At 50.6% G+C, this 18,420-nt stretch overlaps 1 protein-coding gene across 1 annotated transcript in view; it reads right to left on the bottom strand.

The window, feature by feature from the left end:
• Window positions 1–655: 655 nt before the first annotated feature.
• The window catches only part of DIPK2B (divergent protein kinase domain 2B), a 48,060-nt gene continuing 30,295 nt past the window's right edge, over window positions 656–18,420 (bottom strand). Inside the window, exons 3-5 of the mRNA XM_045470935.1 lie at window positions 7,329–7,502; window positions 3,593–3,881; window positions 656–2,168 (exon numbers count right to left, since the gene is read on the bottom strand). Coding sequence (XP_045326891.1) covers window positions 1,828–2,168; window positions 3,593–3,881; window positions 7,329–7,502 — 804 coding nt within the window. The 3' untranslated portion in view covers window positions 656–1,827. The remainder of the gene's footprint in view (window positions 2,169–3,592; window positions 3,882–7,328; window positions 7,503–18,420) is intronic.

An 18,420-nucleotide genomic window follows, 5' to 3' on the forward strand; every position in this document is an offset into this window, starting at 1 on the left:
GCCTGGAACAGTCGAAGGGCAAACCCCAAAGACAACCAATCTGGTGGACCACAAATACGACTTTTCTTGGCCCATCTTTAAATGTGAGTGAAGGGACCCAAAGTGGTTAGGACAGGGTGAAAATCAGCAGGTGATGGGGAAGGTAGGAGGGGCGTGGACTGGTAGCAGGAGTTCTGGAACTATCTCAGCGAGTCGCTCTTCCTCCTTGGGCCTCAGTTTCCCTGTCTGCCATGTGAAGCCTGTTAAGTCAGGCATTCTGACCTAAAGGTGGTGATTCAGAGGGAAGAAAGAGGAGGCCGACCAGGAGGTCCCTGAGAGGAGAGAGCTGACAGGGAGGCTGGACAAAGGTCCAAAGAGCCCCCCACTGAGGTTTGAGGTGCCGGGGCAAGACTACACACAGGGGCCCACATAGTATGTGGCTACATATTTCAAAGGTATAAAGCAAACTAACAGACTGTCGAATAGAGTATGTTTTGTTGGCTGACCTTGAAAAACTATTTTTTAAATGTTTATTTTTGGGAGAGAGAGAGAGAGAGAGAGAGCACGCGAGCAGGGGGAGGGGCACAGAGGGAGAGGGAAACAGAGAATCCCAAGCAGGCTCTGTGGTGTCAGCACATTCCCCGACGCGGGGCTCGATCTCACGTACTGTGAGATCATGACCTGAGCCAAAGTCAAGAGTCAGACGCTTAATGGACTGAGCCACTCAGGCGCCCCCCGCCCCCGCCCAACCACCAAAATTTTTATAATGATCTGTAAGGTCAAGTTGGAATGCACATTCTCAGACTCCTTAGCCTCCCGCACTGGAGGCTGTTGGTGACAGAGCTGGCCTGGGGCCCTGGCTGTGGCTGCGGTGTCCTCACAGACCTCCCGCTCCAGGGAGAAATCCATCTTGGCGGTTAGGCCAAGGCCACGCTCGCGGCAGGCTGTTTTCCTGCCAGCGACCGAGTGCAGCCGGGATATAAGGGCCGTCTGGCCTGGGGAGACTCGGGGCTCCTCTGACGGCTGGCTTGTCCTCCAGGAAACCCCAGCAGCCCTGCCGAACCTTCCTTTAGATTGTGCAGCTGACCGTCTCTCCCTCACTTGGGCTCAGACTTGAGTTGCTCCTTCTTGCCTTCCACGCGGGCATCTTCTTGAATCCGATTCTCGCCCCTCTCACCCCTGTCCTGACACCTGCTTCTCGGAGCTCCTGGACCGACACATCGGCCCCCCCCCCCCCCAGCCCACCCGTCATCGCTTCTCACCCTTGGCTCACCCGGAGTGTGGCCCTGTCCATGTGTCTCCTCCCCCCCGACCCGTGGCAGTGTGGGGAGCACGGCAGGAGGGCCAGTGGGAGCACACGGAGAGCAGACAGGGGGCCCCTCTCGTTGGAGTCTAACAGGGTCTTGGCCAGAGGGCCTCCCCCTCCCCCTGCCTTCCCTCCCAACGGCCCCCACCTCCACGGCTCTGTCTCATTTGCCCCGCCTGCGCACACTTCTGGGACACTCTGTAACCATCGGCAGGTGTCTGTGACCCTTCACATCCCCCATCTTCTTTCACGAACTCGTGAGTCTGATGGAGAACAGGGGACACTGAGGCTCTGAGAGGTCCAGGGAGTGTCCACACCCGAGTCTGCCACCGCCCGGCCCTGGGACAATCACATCGTGTGACACAAGCCCCCTCTGGCTGTCAGCAGGTTCCTCGGGTCCTGGGAAATGAACGTGCATTTCTCCTAATGTCTGGGGACACAGCCGCCTCTTTGCACCCTGCAGCCACGCGACTGGGGGGGGGGGAAGGGGGGGAGGAGCCAAGGATGTGGTCCCCACCGGGCCACCAAAGGCCCCGGGCCCCTCAGAACTTCTCATTATACTTGCAATCCGGGTAGCGGTAGGCGAATCTGGGGTCGCAGGTTCTCAGGGGCCTCAAGAGGTCCTTCAGGCGGCTGGCGGCCCCGAGGACTTCGGGGTCTGGGCTGGCATCCTCCCCACATCGAGCAAGGGCGGCGTCTATCTCGTCCTGCACGGGGGAGGGGAACTTGCCCTGGAGAAGCTGAGGCAGCACCCGCCGACACACCAGCACCAGGCTTTGCTTCTCGGGGACGGCGTCGCAGGAGGGCAGCGGGGCCCGGCAGCCGGAAACCAGGCAGCTGAAGATGTCTGGACTCTCTTCTGCCCCGGCGGCTGCCTGGCTGCCTGGAAGAGAGATGGGAGATGTTAGACGCCCTGCAACCGGCGGGGGGCGCCACTGGTTAGACTTGCGGGGTGAATGGTGCGGCCAGCGCCCCGGCGTGTCCCGTCACCAGATGCAGAGCGTCGGGGACACAATGGTCCCGGCTGGGAACAACAGTGGGACGGGCTCTCTGTGCTGCGGTAGGATGAAGCCTGGGCACGGAGCGTGCGCTTGTCCCTGCCACAGGCTGGGTTCGAATCAGAGGGCTCGCATCCACACTGCGATGCTCCCATTATAAGGACTCAATAGGCGAGCCCCAGAAATCGCTAGAACGGGATCCGCTGGTCCTTTTTGAGTCCAGAGTTGGGAGAAACAACAGGTGATTCAAAATATGCCTTCAGTGTGACCGACAGGTGCAATAATTTTCGTATCCCCAGTATTATGGAACCAGACTCATTTCTTCTAACTTGATTCTTTTTTTTTTTAATGTTTATTTATTTATTATTCTTGAGAGAGAGAGAGAGAGCACAAGTGGGGAAGGGGCAGAGAGAGAGAGAGGGAGACAGACTCCGAAGCAGGCTCCAGGCTCTGAGCGGTCAACACAGAGCCCGACGCGGGGCTCGCGCTCATGAACCGTGAGATCACCACCTGAGCCGAAGTCAGACATACAAATGACTGAACCACCCCGGCGCCCCCTGACTTGATTCTTCTTAATAAAGGCAAATCAGGAAGCAAGTGTGGCTTAATCCGGCCTGTCTTCGTAGGCCTTCTCGTATAAGCAAAATCGGAGATCAGAGAAGAAAATCCTCTGTCCTCTGATTGGGTTCGGAAAATCCGGTCACTGCTAGAAACTGGGATGTTCCAAGAGTTCTAGAACCCTGGATGAGCCAGGGCACATGGGGAGAAACATGATTCACTCATACACCTCAATTGATGCCGTGGTTTTTAGTCTGAACATCTTTACAAAGCGAAAAGTGCTGAAATGGATGGCAACGTGTACCAGTGAATCAGCCAGATATGTAAGTTTCAGATAAGGGCTAGAAGCATCTGATGTGCAAGGCTCTGAGAAAATGGATCCGGTGGTGGTGTGTGTGCGAAGAGGGGGCAGGGCGAGTCCCAGTGTGCCCAGACCGAATTGGGTCAACAGCAGCGCCCTGAGGGTGCAGTCGGGGCCGGGCCACGATGCAAAATGCCTCCATGGCCAAGGTCCAGTTCCCCTTTAGAGATAGAGTCGGAGCACAGACTCAAACGGGGGAGAAGGACATTTTATGTGACAGCTGACACCCCCCCGCCCCCCCGCCGACCGTGGGCTGCTCTCACTGTGACACCCAGAGACTGGAAAGACCCGGGGGTGCGACCTCCCCCTCCCCACTCAGTCACCCCTCCCTGTCTCCTGTCACCCTGACTTCCCCTCTGACAGCTGCTCAGCCGGGCCCACGCTGGGTACCTTCCTGCTTGTCGATGACGCCCAAGGCGCTGGCATCCCGGATGAACAGATGCCCGTTGTTAAAGATGCCAAACGTGCCCGCATCGACGTGGGTGAAGTAGAAAAAGTAGTTCAGATCGTTGCTCCTCAGGGACTCCAGGACCCCGAGGAGCTGGTAGGCCAGGTCGGCCGCCTGGTCCGGGGCCGCGCCGTAGAATTCCCGCAGAGGGCTGGTGCTGGTGCTGACCAGGAATCTGCCGCAGGAGCCCAGGTACTTGGGCAGCGGCCAGCCCTCGGCGCCGGGGAAGATCTGGAAGCGGGAAGGAGGACGCATTAGAGGGTGAGAGAGAAAAACTTGCCGGGACACCTGTTCCCCTGCCTCTCACCAGCAGCACCCAGAGGGATCAGCCTTACCGGGCACCCTCCGTCTCCAAACGCGTCCGCCACGGGGCCCTCAACCCCCCCCCCCTTTTTTTTAAGAGTTGAAGAGTCGAGAAAATATGACCAGTATTTGGGATTTCACAGACACCAGTGCCTAGGAAGAGGCCATGGGCTTAAAAAAAAAAAAAGAGGGGCGCCTGGGTGGCGCAGTTGGTTAAGCGTCCGACTTCAGCCAGGTCACGATCTCGCGGTCCGTGAGTTCGAGCCCCGCGTCGGGCTCTGGGCTGATGGCTCGGAGCCTGGAGCCTGTTTCCGATTCTGTGTCTCCCTCTCTCTCTGCCCCTCCCCCGTTCATGCTCTGTCTCTCTCTGTCCCAAAAATAAATAAACGTTGAAAAAAAAAATTAAAAAAAAAAAAGAGGCTTATTTAAAGAGAAAAATATTTTTAAAATGTTTATTTATTGAGAGAGAGAGAGAGAGAGTGGAGAGAGGCAGAGAGAAAAAGAGAGAGAGAGAGAATCCCAAGCAGGCTCCTCGCTGCCAACGCAGAGCCGACTCGGGGCTTGAACTCATGAACCGTGAGATCATGACCTGAGCTGAAAGCAAGAGTGGGATGCTTACCCAACGGAGCCACCCAGGGGCCCCAGAGAAAAATATTTTTTTAAATGACAGCGCAGGCACCAGGTTCTGGGATAGAGCAAAAATCACGAAAGTGGCCCCTGGTGGCACAAGTTTTGGGAACCATGGCACTGACTCTGGGTGAATCTGCCTGGTTTGGGTAACTACCTAATCACAAATGCCCCCCCCCCCCCACTCCCAAAACTGGAACCTTCCAACAGCCTGACACTGATCTAGGGAAGCATACAGCCCCCAGCGGATGTCCTTTGTGTCCTCACAAGAGCACCACTTGTGGATTTGGGAGATGACAGAGGGAGGTGGGAATCCTGGCTGGTCTTTTCTTGACTATTTATTGAAGCGGCTGCTTCCTTTTTATTTTGAGAGAGAGAGCATGAGCCGGGAAGAGTGCGAGGGAGAGAGAGAGAGTTCCAAGCAGGTTCCGCACTGTCAGCACAGAGCTTGACGTGAAGCTCGATCCCACGAACCGTGAGGTCGTGACCTGAGCCAAAATCAAGAGGCGGACGCTTAAACGAGCCACCCAGGCGCCCCTAGAATAGTATTTCTTTAAACCAGGGGGAAACGGCAGAAAGGATAAATACCACTTTTTGTTTATTTTCCTTCTTTAAGAAAAAGAACTGATTCCCCTCTCTGATGATTCCCCTCTCTGATGATGATTCCCCTTTTAACCCATCCGCATGTTGTGAGGCTCTCCCACTATTGCCGTAGAGGGAGGTCTTGCCCTCCCCTCCCCCAGCCCTGCGTGGATGGAGGGTCCCAGCCCAGGCCTCTTGGGAGTTGGCTGACACCACTGAGGTTGGGACAACGGGAAAGAAGACCCTTGGGGGTCACTAGGCAGGTTTTAGTGGAAAGAGTCCGGACCCGGCACTGGACCCAGACGGCTCTGGGTTTGGGTCCCATTGCTGACCTTAGCTAAGTGACTTGTGGTCAGGTCACCTCATATCTCGGAGCCCCACCCACCTCATCTGGAAAGGGGGACAATGATAATATTTCTGTGCGGTTGTCGAGTGGTTGTGATGTAAAGCATTCAACACAATATCCAGTACCTGGCAGGCGCTCAGGAAGTGAGAGCAGCTCATTATATTTCAAAATAGTAATCATGTATGTATTAATAAATATACATTCACGACACAGTAACTTATACATTAATATATTAATGGTTATATAGAAAATCATATTATTATTATTAATATATTATTATATATGTTATCATAGAATTATAACTCATTTTATATATTTTATATTATATTCTATTATATTTTACAAATTATATTACACATGATGATTAATTTTATATTATAGTCTATTATTATATTTTACAAATTATATTACACATGACGATTAATTTTATATTATAGTCTATTATTATATTTTACAAATTATATTACACATGACGATTAATTTTATATTATAGTCTATTATTATATTTTACAAATTATATTACACATGATGATTAATTTTATATTATAGTCTATTATTATATTTTACAAATTATATTACACATGATGATTAATTTTATATTATAGTCTATTATTATATTTTACAAATTATATTACACATGATGATTAATTTTATATTATAGTCTATTATTATATTTTACAAATTATATTACACATGATGATTAATTTTATATTATAGTCTATTGTTATATTTTATAAATTATATTATGCATAATGATTAATTTTATATTCTGTTATTATATTTTACAAATTATATTATGCATGATTAATATATATTAATATATGATATATAATAAATAATTATATATCAAATAATTATAGATGAGAAATATATTAATATATCAATTAGTTACTAATATATGATAGAATATGCAATATAATTAATATAACAATAATTATTAATTATGCACAATTAACAACAGCATATGATTATATTTAAAGTTACATTAACATGATGAAATTAATAATTATAGAATTAATTGTGATCATATCAAGTGTCTTTGCTGGGGCGTCTTCTTCCTCTACTTGTACCTTCTCCCTTTCCTTCTCTTTTCATTCTTTTGTTTTTTTAATTGCTTTTTCATGTTCATTTATGTATTTTGAAAGAGAGAGCATGAGCGGGAAAGGGGCAGAGGGAGGGGGAGACAGAGAATCGCAAGCAGGCTCCACACTGTCAGTGCAGAGCCTGACAGCAGGGCTCGAACTCACAACCCACGAGATCATGACCTGAGCCGAAATCAAGAGTCAAGAGTCGGATGCTTAACCGACTGAGCCACCCAGGCGCCCTTCCATGTCTTTTCTGTCCGCCTCCCTCCTCTTTCTCCCTCCTCCTCTCTGTAGCCCTCCTCCTTTTTCCGTTCCTTCCCCTCACTTCCTAGTTTCCTTTGTGCCCATGGTGTGAGCATCCTGATTCTTGGCATTTGGGGGAAATGGGTGCGACTGGGCTCCCCATGTTCTGTGGATGCTTGTTGACTTGCTCGGTGGCTGCCTCCAGCACTGGATTGGAAGCTGCAAGAAAACGGGGAGCCACCATGACTGCCTTACTGATCAGTGTATCCCCAAGTTCAAGTGCACCCTCATTTATTTGCCCATTCCCCTATTGGTAGACATCTAGGGCACTTCCACGGTTTTGTCCTTTCTAAGCATCGCTGCGGGGCTCATCTCCAGGAGGTGTGGCCCCAAGGCTTACTGTAAAGGGGAAGAGAGCTAAGCCCGGGGCTGGCCCCCTTGGAGCCCGACCTGAACCCCCTCCCCAGGGTGGGGGGGGGAGTCCCCGCGTACCTGCAGGAGGATGGGATGCGCGTTGACAGCCAGCGTGTAGAGCAGACGTAGCTTGTCGCGGTCTGTGAAGTGGTCCATGAAGATGCTGCCAGCGTCGGCCACCTCGGCGTAGCGTCGGACCACACGGTCCAGGAGTCGCTGTGACGGGCAGCGCAGGAAGGGACTGGGCAGGCCCTGTGGGAGGGGTGGGAGAGACCCCAGTAGGGGGAAAGGCTGCTGAGGTCTTGTGGGGAGCCGTCAGGGCGGGACACAGGCAGGCCCTGATGGCGGGAGGAGACGCTAGATTTGGAGGATGGAGAGAGTAAGGGGCTGCACAGGCTTGGGCTGGGGGGGGGGCCCGAGGGGGAGACCCCGAGGGCCGGGGAGAAAGGATCAGCTGTCCTAGGGGCAGGGTAAGCGGGCGCTGGGCAGGTGGCACAGCCCAGCAGGCAGTGAACGTGTTAGAGATCCTGCATTTGGCCACCGTCACACCCCCACTGTGCCCCTCCACGGAGAGCCAATCTCACACCGAATTAACCAGAGCGGCCCTCACTGACCTTTCCGATTCCTTCCACCGTCTCGTGACACCTACCACGATTGTGGTGTTACACGTGAGCATCTTCTCGGGATCAAATTGGGAGGTCCGGACCTATGCTTACCTTCCGTGACCTTCCACCCCGCTGCCATTTTCTCTTCACGCTGAACCAAGAGAATGAACCCAACCGACTGATAAAAGCGAGTTAAAAACAGGGGCCTGGGGCCCAGCTGGCCACAATTCAGCCCCAGCCCCACACCTACTGGCTAGCTGTGTGACGTTGGACGAGTTACTTCGTCTCTCTGTGCTTTGGGTTAAGGTCTAAAGCGAGGGTGCCAGTAATAAGAGATCATGAGGATGAAATAAACCAATAGCTGTAAAATACTAGAAGAGCGTCTGGCCAGCAGTAAGCACTCAGTAAACGCTATCGGCTCTTATTACATGAAAGAAGTTTAAATTCCCAGCACAGAGGATAGGGGTGATAGCCAATGATAGCAGCGGGAACAGGAGTCAGGCTTTGTGGCTGAGAACAGGATTTTCAAGCTCTAAGAGCCTGGCTTTGAAGATTGCAAACCAAAGCCTGAAAGGTCCAGGGCCAAAAGTGTCCCACAGGTGTCTGTCGACCATGTTTCCGGGCTGCCCGCCTAGCGGAGGCTTTGGCTGAGTGAGCCGTTGGGGTAGGTGGCGAGGGGGGGGCGGTTCTCCAGAACCCCCGGGCACCCTAGCACGGGGCCGGGGCGGCAGCCTGGAGCCCGCCATCTCCACAACCAGAACCCAGGAGGATGGAAGGATCACTGGGAGCCTTGAGATGCCTTGAGCGTCTTGGAGGTTGAAGAGGGCACAGATAGACTCAACCATCCCCGTTTGCTTGGGACTGAGAGTTTCCTGGGACATGGAGCTTTCAGAGCTAAAACTGGGAACCCGAGACAGTTGGTCACATTCCCACATGGCTAGACCACGGTCGAGGGCACGGCATGCCTCTGCCCCCTGACGACGACCAGAACTGACTGGTAGAAGCCAGTGTGGATGGTTGTTGAACTACCATGGACAGTACCATGGTACCATGTTGAACTACCCAGTGAGCCCTTGGACTCCCCAGGGAGGGAGGGGGCTGGTCCAAATTCTGAAGTGACTGGGCATGATGGAATGTGACTGGGGTCGTCTGACGGTGTTCAGATGCCCCGGCTTACTCCCCAGAGGGGTGACAGCGTGGGAGTTGAGCTCAGAGAGAGAAGATTAAAGACCATTCCATTTTTGCACCTCTGAGTCTGTGAGGGTCCAGTTCATGTGTGTTCCATCCTTCGGGAATGTTCATAGATGGGAGGAGTGGGGACTAACCCACCACCTGCCAGGCAGTGGGCTGGGTATTCCCCGTGTAGCAGTTCATTTCATCCTCCCAGGCACCCACGAGGTAGGTGTCATTATGCATCTTGTTTTGCAACCGAGGAATTGGAAGTCTTCAGAGTGTGGGCAAGGGTTGGATTCAGGATTTGAACAGGGTGGGGACTGCATGTTTGTCCCTCTGCTCCCCCCCCACCAAATTCATATGTTGAAACCTTCATCCCCAGCGGGATGGTATCAGACGGTGGGGCCTTTGGGAAGTAACTAGGCCACGAGGGTGGAGCCTTCATAAAGGGATTAGATAAGAAGAGACACGTTGGGGCACCTGGGAGGCTCAGTCTTGATTTTCAACTCTTGATTTCGGCTCAGCTCATGATCTCATGGTCATGAGATCGAGCGCCAATTTGTGTTCTGCATTGGGCGTGGAACCCGCTTAAGATTCTCTCTCTCTCTCTCTCTCTCTCTGCCTCTCTCTCTCTCTCTCTCAAAAAAAGAAGAGACACGGGAGCATCACACGAAGAGAGAGCTTTCCCTAGGAGCCGATGGACCGGCACCTTGACCTGGAACTTCCCAGCCTCCAGAGGTGTGAGAAATAACCTTCTGTTGTTTAACCCCCCCAGTCTATGCTACTCTGTTACAGTAGCCCAAGCTAAGACAGGACCTGATCCGTTAGATCCACGCCATTTCCCCTGAATAGGTCCTGCCCCAATTCTGTCCCCATAAGGTGGGGTCCACAGGTGATTTGAAGCTACAAGAACATCTCTTTGCTTCTGATCTCTGTCCCGGGCAGCCTGAAATTCCACCTTTACAGATAATCATTGGGGACAGGGGGAGATAAGTAATCTCTTCTCTTCTGTGAGCCCAACGCCTGGGAAAATACCTCTGGAAGAGGTAGGACACGATTTGGACATAACAACCACAATAATAATAGGTGATAATTATTGAGCGCTTCCTGTACAACAGGAGACGTTCTAAGCCCCTCACAGGTAGTGGCTTCTTTTATTTACGCCTTCCAAGAGCCGAGGGAGGCATGTAGTATGAATATTGAGAAACGCGAACATTTTCTTGAACCCAAAAGCTCAGTTTTTCTGCGCGATTCTAAAAGAAACGAAAACACATCTATCGGCTCATCAAATCTTGGAGGACGGGGACGTCTCGGCTGAGGCCGGAAGCAGGGGTAGAGTGACCCCACAGAGAGGGTGGGAGAGGATTCTTTGCAGACGGAACACTTGAATAAACCTTGAGATGAGAGAGAATATGCTAGTGACAGTGGGAAGAGAGGAGGCCAGATGGCAGCGACATTGGGGTCATTTTAAGGAATGTTAATTTTATCCCGAAGGGCTGGGAACCACTGAAGGCCTTGAGCAGGGAAGTGATATACTCACATACGCACTTGAGGAAAATGATTCTGGGCGCAGTGTGGATAGATTCAGAGAACTGTGTCTTCTAGTTATGGGCTCTTGGATGCTAGTGAGGCATATGGCTGCCTAAAGATTGCATTGTCTCAGCTTCTTTTGCAGCTAGGTGTGGTGATGTGACTGGGTACTGGTCAATGAAATATACGGAGAAAGTTCTGGGAAGGACCCTTAAAGGGACAGGGTGTATCCTTCTTCATTCTTCCCCCCACCCCCCGCTGGAATGCGGAAGCGATGGCTGGTGATTAGGCAGCCTTTTTGGACCAGGGCATGCTGAGCCTTGTAGAGCAGCAAAATGAAAATAGCTTGGGTCCTCGAGAATCACAAAGTCACTGTATCATCCCTGGACATTCAGGTATCAGTTTCTTTTCTTTTAAAAAAAAAAAATTAATGTGTATTTTTGAGAGAGAGGGAGAGGGAGAGAGAGAGAAACAGAGCATGAGCGGGGGAGGGGCAGAGAGAGAGGGAGACACAGAATCGGAAACAGGCTCCAGGCTCCAAGCTGTCGGCACAGAGCCCGACGCGGGGCTCGGACTCACCGACCTCGAGATCATGACCTGGGCCGAAGTCGGTCGCTTAACTGACTGAGCCTCCCAGGCGCCCCTGGATCTGTTTCTTTTACGTAAAAAGGAAATATATTTTGATCTTGTGTGAGCCACTGTGATTTGAACTTCCTTGTCATATGCGACTGAACTTAATCCCAAGTGTCACAGGAAGAAAGAGTGGACGCAGGGAAATCAGGAAGATGCAGTGGTCCAGGTGTGAGACGGGAGGATGAAAAGCTTTGATTTGAAGATATTCGTCGGTAGTAGAATCTGTAAGTCTGGGAGATTGGCTGGATGGGGGAGGAGGGGCAAGAAAAAGGGACATGTTGGAGATAACACCCAACATGAGGGTGGATGCCATTTGCCGCGGTTTTTTTTTTTTTTTAATTTTAGAAAGAAAGAGAGTTGGGGGGGCAAATGGAGGAGAGGGGCAGAAGGAGAGAGAGAGACAGACAGAGGGGGGGGATCTCAAGCAGGCTCCCTGCTTAGCACAGAGCCTGACACGGGGCTTGATCCCACAACCCCGGGACCCTGGACACGTGCTGAAATTGAGTCAGGTGCTTAATGGCCTGAGCCACACAGGCACGCCAGCTGTGGTCATTTTAAAACATGTTCGCAAACTCTTTGACTCTCTTCCCCTCAAGGGGTGGAGTCTAATTCCCCTCCCCTGGAACATGGACTGGCCTGGGTGACTCACTTTTAGTGACTGGCATGCTTAGGGGAGTGATGACACATGACTGCCGAGCCTTGGCCATGAAAGGTGATTCAGCTTCTCCTTGGCTGTCTCTCGCACCCAGCTACCATGCCGTAAGAAAATCCTGGCCGCAGGGAGAGGAAGCAGCCCTCAGTGGAGTGCCTCGCTGACAGCAGCGCCAACGTGCCACCGCGTGACTGAGCCATCTTGGAAATGGCTCCTGGTGGCTGTATTGAGCCACCCCAGTGGATGCCACGTGGAGCTGGGTGAGCTCGCTCCTCTAAGCCCTGCCCAAGTTGCCATTTTTGGACAAAATCGATGGTTGTTGTTGTTTGAGGCCACTAGGGTTTGTTACACAGCAATATGTAACTGATACATTTGCCGAGAAGGTTCTGAGCACCGCCCCCCCCCCGCCTCTAGAACGATGGCCAGAAAAGGCTCTGAAGCCATGTACCCCAACTCCCTTTATGGTGGAGGCGGCTGCTTCTCGGGGTCCCACCTGCAGAGTGGAGCTCCAACTAGTTCCGTCTGGGGTGTATTCTGGCCAAGTGCAAGCCCACGATTATCTTGGCTCACGGCGAACAGAATTGGGAAACGAAGCATTTTCACTAAAACCATGATTCATCCCCAGGCCAAAGGCACCCTCTTCGGGGATCGCCCACTGCTTTGGAATTTCTAAGCCACTACTCCCTTCTCAACAGGGCTAACGCAGCACCTGCCAGTGAGAGGTTAAAGGAAACGCAAACCCTGGTCCTCTGTTGCCCCGCTCCTCCCAAGCGCGCCTGGATTCCTTATCTTTGCATTTCCTGCCTCATACCATCTCCTGGGGCACCCGGGCAGCCGGTCAAAGTCTTCCTGCTGTGTTGCTAGTGACTGGGCTTCTGCTCTGCCACACGGCCTCTTACCAGGGGCCATCTGTGCTGGATGGTACTGACAGCGATGGTCACACGTCTCCTCCGCAATCCCTAACAGTCTGTACATCGGCCAATACAATCTAACGGGTATGTCACCGTGATGGCGTTTTACGTGTCAACTTGGCTGGGCTATGGAGCCCGGTTTTCAATCAAACGCTGATCTAGGTGTCGCGGTGAAGAGATTTTGGAGATGTGGTTACCATCTACAGCCAGCTGACTTAAAGGAGAAGGGATTATCCTCCATAGAGTGGGTGGGCCCGATCCAACCAGCTGAAAGGCCTTAAGAGCAAAACTAAGATTTCCCCGGGGAGGAAGAAATTCTGCCCTGTGGATGTGGGATTTGCCAGCCCCCCATCATTGGGTTCTGCTCCTGAAGCCAAGACTAGTCTGTCTGTTAACTAACTTGAATTTAAATTAAGAAAGACAAAACAAAACAAAACAAAACAGAAAAAGCTATGCATGGGTTCGCCTGGGTGGCTCGGTAGGTTAAGTGTCTGACTCTTGATTTCGGCTCAGGTCATGATCTCACAGTTTGTGGGCTCGAGCCCCGTGTCGGACTCAGCCCCCCATCATTGCATAAGCCAATTCCTTGAACTACATCTCATATGTATGTATATATATATGTACACACACGTGTATTTGTATATATACATGCATATAAAATATTAGATATTCTGCAAAATATTTGTATTATAGTAATAATTTACACCATGTGAACTAATATTAATTAATAAATGATTAATATGGCACCGAATATAATCTATTAACACGATACACAAGATACGTTACACCCAGATTACACACTGGTGCTAAAGGAAAAGCGTTTGTTCATTGTGGACATGACAGCAACTGAGACCAAAATCTGGAGGTGCTTCCACTTTTGAAGCCTCTCGGGAAATCTGAGTACACGAGACCTAACTTCCCCGATGAGTTCTTTGATGTTTGGTTGGCTTTTATCCACATTCTCATGCGTGTTTGCTCAAAAAACATCACCAGCCGCCAACAGGGTCCTCATTGCAAGGGTTCTTACGACAACAGAAACATCAGTGTCGAATTGTCTAGACAAATGATCCCATGACTCTGTTGGAGGTACTTAAACAGTGAAGGGTTCGTGTCCAAAATCTATAAAGAACTTCCCAAACTCAGCACCCCAAATCAAATCATCCCGTGAAGAAACGGGCAGAAGACACGAATAGACGCTTCTGCAAAGAAGACATCCAGATGGCCGACAGACACATGAAAAGATGCTCCACGTCACTCCTCATCATGGAAACGCAAATCAACACCACAATGAGACACCACCTCACACCTGTCGGAATGGCTAACGTTACCCCTCAGGCAACAGCAGACGTTGGCGAGGATGGCAGGAGAAAGCGGAACCCTTGTGCGCTGCTGGTGGGAATGCCAACTGGTGCAGCCACTCTGGAAAACAGTATGGAGGTTCCTCAAAAAATTAAAAATAGAACTACCCTACGACCCAGCAATCGCACTACTAGGAATTTGTCCAGAGGATACAAAAATGCTGATTCAAAGGGGCACATGCCCCCCAATGTTTATAGCAGCCCTATCAACAATAGCCGAACTATGGAAAGAGCCCAAATGTCCATGGATGAATGGACAAGGATGTGGTATATATATAATATATATATATATATATATATATATATGGTATACACACACACACAATGGAATATTACTTGGAGATGAAAAAGAATGAAATGTTGCCATTTGCAACAACATGGATGGAACTAGAGGGTATTATGCTAAGCAAAATAAGTCAGTCAGAGAAAGACGGGTATCATATAATTTCACTCATATGTGGAATTTGAGAAACACAACAGATGAACATAGGGGAAGGGAAGGAAAAATAAAGATAAAAACAGAGAGATAGGCAACCCATAAGAGACTGTTAAACACCAAGTATAAACTGAGGGTTGCTGGAGGGGAGGTGGGTGGGGGGGATGGGCTAAATGGGTGACGGGCATTAAGGAAGGCACTTTTTGGGATGAGCACCGGGTGTTATATGTAAGTGATGAATCATTGGGTTCTGCTCCTGAAGCCAAGACTAGTCTGTTAACTAACTTGAATTTAAATTAATAAAAAAAAAACAAAACAAAACAGAAAAAGCTATGCATGGGTTCACCTGGGTGGCTCGGTCGGTTGTCTGACTCTTGATTTCGGCTCAGGTCATGATCTCGCGGTCCGTGAGCTCGAGCCCTGCGTCGGGCTCTGTGCTGACAGCTCAGAGCCTGGAGCCTATTTCAGATTCTGTGTCTCCTTCTCTCTCTCTGACCCTCCCCCATTCATGCTCTGTCTCTGTCTCAAAAACAAATAAACGTTAAAAAAAAAAAAAAAAGGAGCTATGCATGTTGTTCCTTTCTAGAAGCTAGAGATAAGAGAGTTCACCCAGAGGTGGAACAAGATGGGACTTTCCCTCGGAGCAGATCACCACTTCAAGTTATGTGGATCTTCAGTAATTGTGCGAAAATTGCCCCAGCTTCTTCTCAAGTTCCATCCCATGGGTGAGATCTGCCCAACCTGAGGGTTTCCACTGGAAGTGAAAGATGGCAGCCAAGGGACCGCATCTGATGATTATCACGGGAGCTGCTTGTGCCGAGAGGCCTCAGCAGCGATCACTGTTTGACAACCAGGGTTGGCATGACACCATCGGGGTAAGGAAAGTAACACCTTCTACAAGTTATAAGCGTCAGGCTCTATGGCCAGCCTTGTCGCAGACATTACCTCGGCGTTTGCAGGGACTTTGAACCTTTAGTTCTCTCTTGCCCTGGTGACAATCCTGGACATTTAGTGATTGCTTCACAAAGGGCTTCCAAAAGTTGTGGAAACTTCTGTGACGTTAATTTTCACAGCCCATGCTGCCAAATGCAAATGGTAGGCTGTATCATCAAGGCAGCTAGTAAAATGCACCCATTTTCCAGAGAAGTGTACTAAGGTAAGAACCAGGAAACAGAAGTGACTTGTTAAAGATCATGCTGCTTACTGGTACCCAAGCCTGCTTTCATACCCAGATCTCAGTAGGGGATTTAAAATGATTGCATGGAGAGAGAGAGAGACAGACAGACAGACGCTGGGAGAAACTGGTGATTTCAGAGTAGGGTAGCATGTCCCAAACTTGACCGACAACTGAAGCCTTCAAAGTGCGATAAAAATACAGATCCCTGGGGCACCTGGGTGGTTCAGTCAGTTAAGCACCTGACTTCGGCTCAGGTCATGATCTCATGGTTCGTGAGTTCAAGCCCTGCATCGGGCTCGCCGCTCTCAGTGCGGAGCCTGCTTCGAAACCTCTGTCTCCCTCTCTCTCTGCCCCTCCCCTGCTCACTCTGTCTCTCAAAACTAAAATAGACACTAAAAAAAAAAAAAAAAATACAGATTCCCTCGGCCCCATCTGAATAGGTAGGCCCAGTGGGGGCCTAGGACTCTGCATTTTCTGACAGGTGTCCTGGGTCATTCTTGTTATCAGGCAGGTGGGAGATGCGGGGTGTGGGGGGGGGGTTGGCGAGCTTTATTTTGGATGCAAATACAGTTGTGCACTTTGGATGGCAGAGTGTGGACACCTGGTGGAGAAACACTTCCCAGACACTCCTCAGACCGTTTGAGACCTTCTTCCAGAAGAGCGACCCTCTGAAGGGGGCGTTGTGCATGCCGTAAAAGGGATGCGGGGACCACCTTCAAAACCCAACTGGATGAATCTCTCAGGAGGGAATCAGATGCCTGGAGGAGGGATAGGTGGCTGACCCCTGCCGTCCCATCTCAGACCTGCTCTGCTTTCTCTTGCAAACAACGTCTCTTCCTCGGGGAGGGTGGGGGGGGGAAGGGGCGAGCTACAGCTGGAAAGGCCTTGAGTGTCCAAGGGCCGCGTACTGACCCAGACTGCCCATTGGTCTCAAGCCACAACCCAGGGGGACAGGACCGGAAGGGGGGGCTGGACTCCTAGACGCCTCCATTTTTATGCTTCCTATGTTGGGTCAGGGATGGATGAAGACTCTAGGATTGCCCCTTTGGTTATTTTGGCCAGGAGATGGCTCCAGAAGTCACACAGCTGAGTTGTCCATTTTCACATGGTAGACAGGCTGGAGAAGTTGTTCACATTCGCCACTATGGCCTGTCCTGCTATCTCTTTGAGGACTGGGCACAGACCCAGTTTACAAGCCCCGCAGAACACGCGTGCAAAAAGCTTGGTGTGGCGGGAGGTGCGTGTTCTGTATTCAGTAAATGGTACAGATCATTGTCGCCCTCGTTGTCATCAGCATCAACGACATCACTGCCACATTATAGACGCGCCTTCTAACCAGCCATGGAACTCTCCATGCATTATGTCCCTGTTTAGCTGAGGCTTCCCTTCCCCGGGCTACACGCCAGGGGGAGGCCATCTTTGATGGGATCGGGGTGCCTGGTGTGAATGGGGTACAAGTGAAAGACTGTGTCTTGGAGTTTAGATTTGGATTCCATCTGAGAAAGAGGGAATGGGGCAGAGCTGTGGAAAGAAGGGGTGCCATGAGCCGGGGTGATCGGGCGCCCACGAGAGACTGGCTGATGTGCTAGACGCATAGTAGCTGGATGGATGTCAGAGTTGCCTCGGGTCCCGGAAGCTTCCAGGCCCAGTTTTAGGCCAGGATGAGCCTTACCACAAACTCCTTTTCCAGAGAGTGGGTTCACTGACTCTTTGCTCCCAAGCAGCCTGACTAACCCAGAGAAGGTGGCCTCGTTGAAGCACGAGGGAAAGTCAGTGGGTCCGGATCAGAATCTTGGCCCAACTGAGACTCAGTTTCCTTCCCTGCAAAAGGAGATGATGGTGCCTCTTCTGCTTCACAGGATGGCAGGAGGGCTTGGGAAGATAATGCGGGTGAGTGTGAGCGCATTATCGGAAGATAATGCGAATACTCTGTAAAGTATTCGACGCGAAAGGGGAACCCTCTTGCCGCGCTGGTGGGAATGCAGACTGGTGCAGCCGCTCTGGAAAGCAGTGTGGAGGTTCCTGAAAAAATTAAAAATAGAACTACCCTACAACTCAGAAATTGCGCTACCGGGGATTTATCCAAAGGATACAAAAATGCTGATCCGAAGGGGCGCGTGCACCCCCATGTCTCAAGCAGCACCAGCAACAACAGCCAAAGGATGGAAAGGGCCCCAATGTCCGTCGGCGGATGAATGGATGAAGAAGATGTGGTTTATATAGACAATGGGATACTACTTGGCAGTGAGAAAGAATGAAATGTGGCCATTTGCAACAACGTGCATGGAGTTAGAGTGTATTATGCTCAGCGAAAGAAGTCAGTCAGAGAAACATAAATCTATGATTTCACTCATATAGAGAATTTAAGAAACACAACAGACAAACGTAGGGGATGGGATGGAACAATGAGATAAGAGAGAGGGAGGCAACCCATAAGAGACTCTTCATCATAGAGAACAAACTGAGGTGGCACAAAAACAGACACACAGACCAATGGAATAGAATAGAAACCCCAGAACTAGACCCACAAACGTATGGCCAACTCATCTTTGACAAAGCAGGAAAGAACATCCAATGGAAAAAAGACAGTCTCTTTAACAAATGGTGCTGGGAGAACTGGACAGCAACATGCAGAAGGTTGAAACTAGACCACTTTCTCACACCATTCACAAAAATAAACTCAAAATGGATAAAG

Source organism: Leopardus geoffroyi, chromosome X (assembly GCF_018350155.1).
Source record: "Leopardus geoffroyi isolate Oge1 chromosome X, O.geoffroyi_Oge1_pat1.0, whole genome shotgun sequence".
Lineage (NCBI taxonomy): Eukaryota > Metazoa > Chordata > Mammalia > Carnivora > Felidae > Leopardus > Leopardus geoffroyi.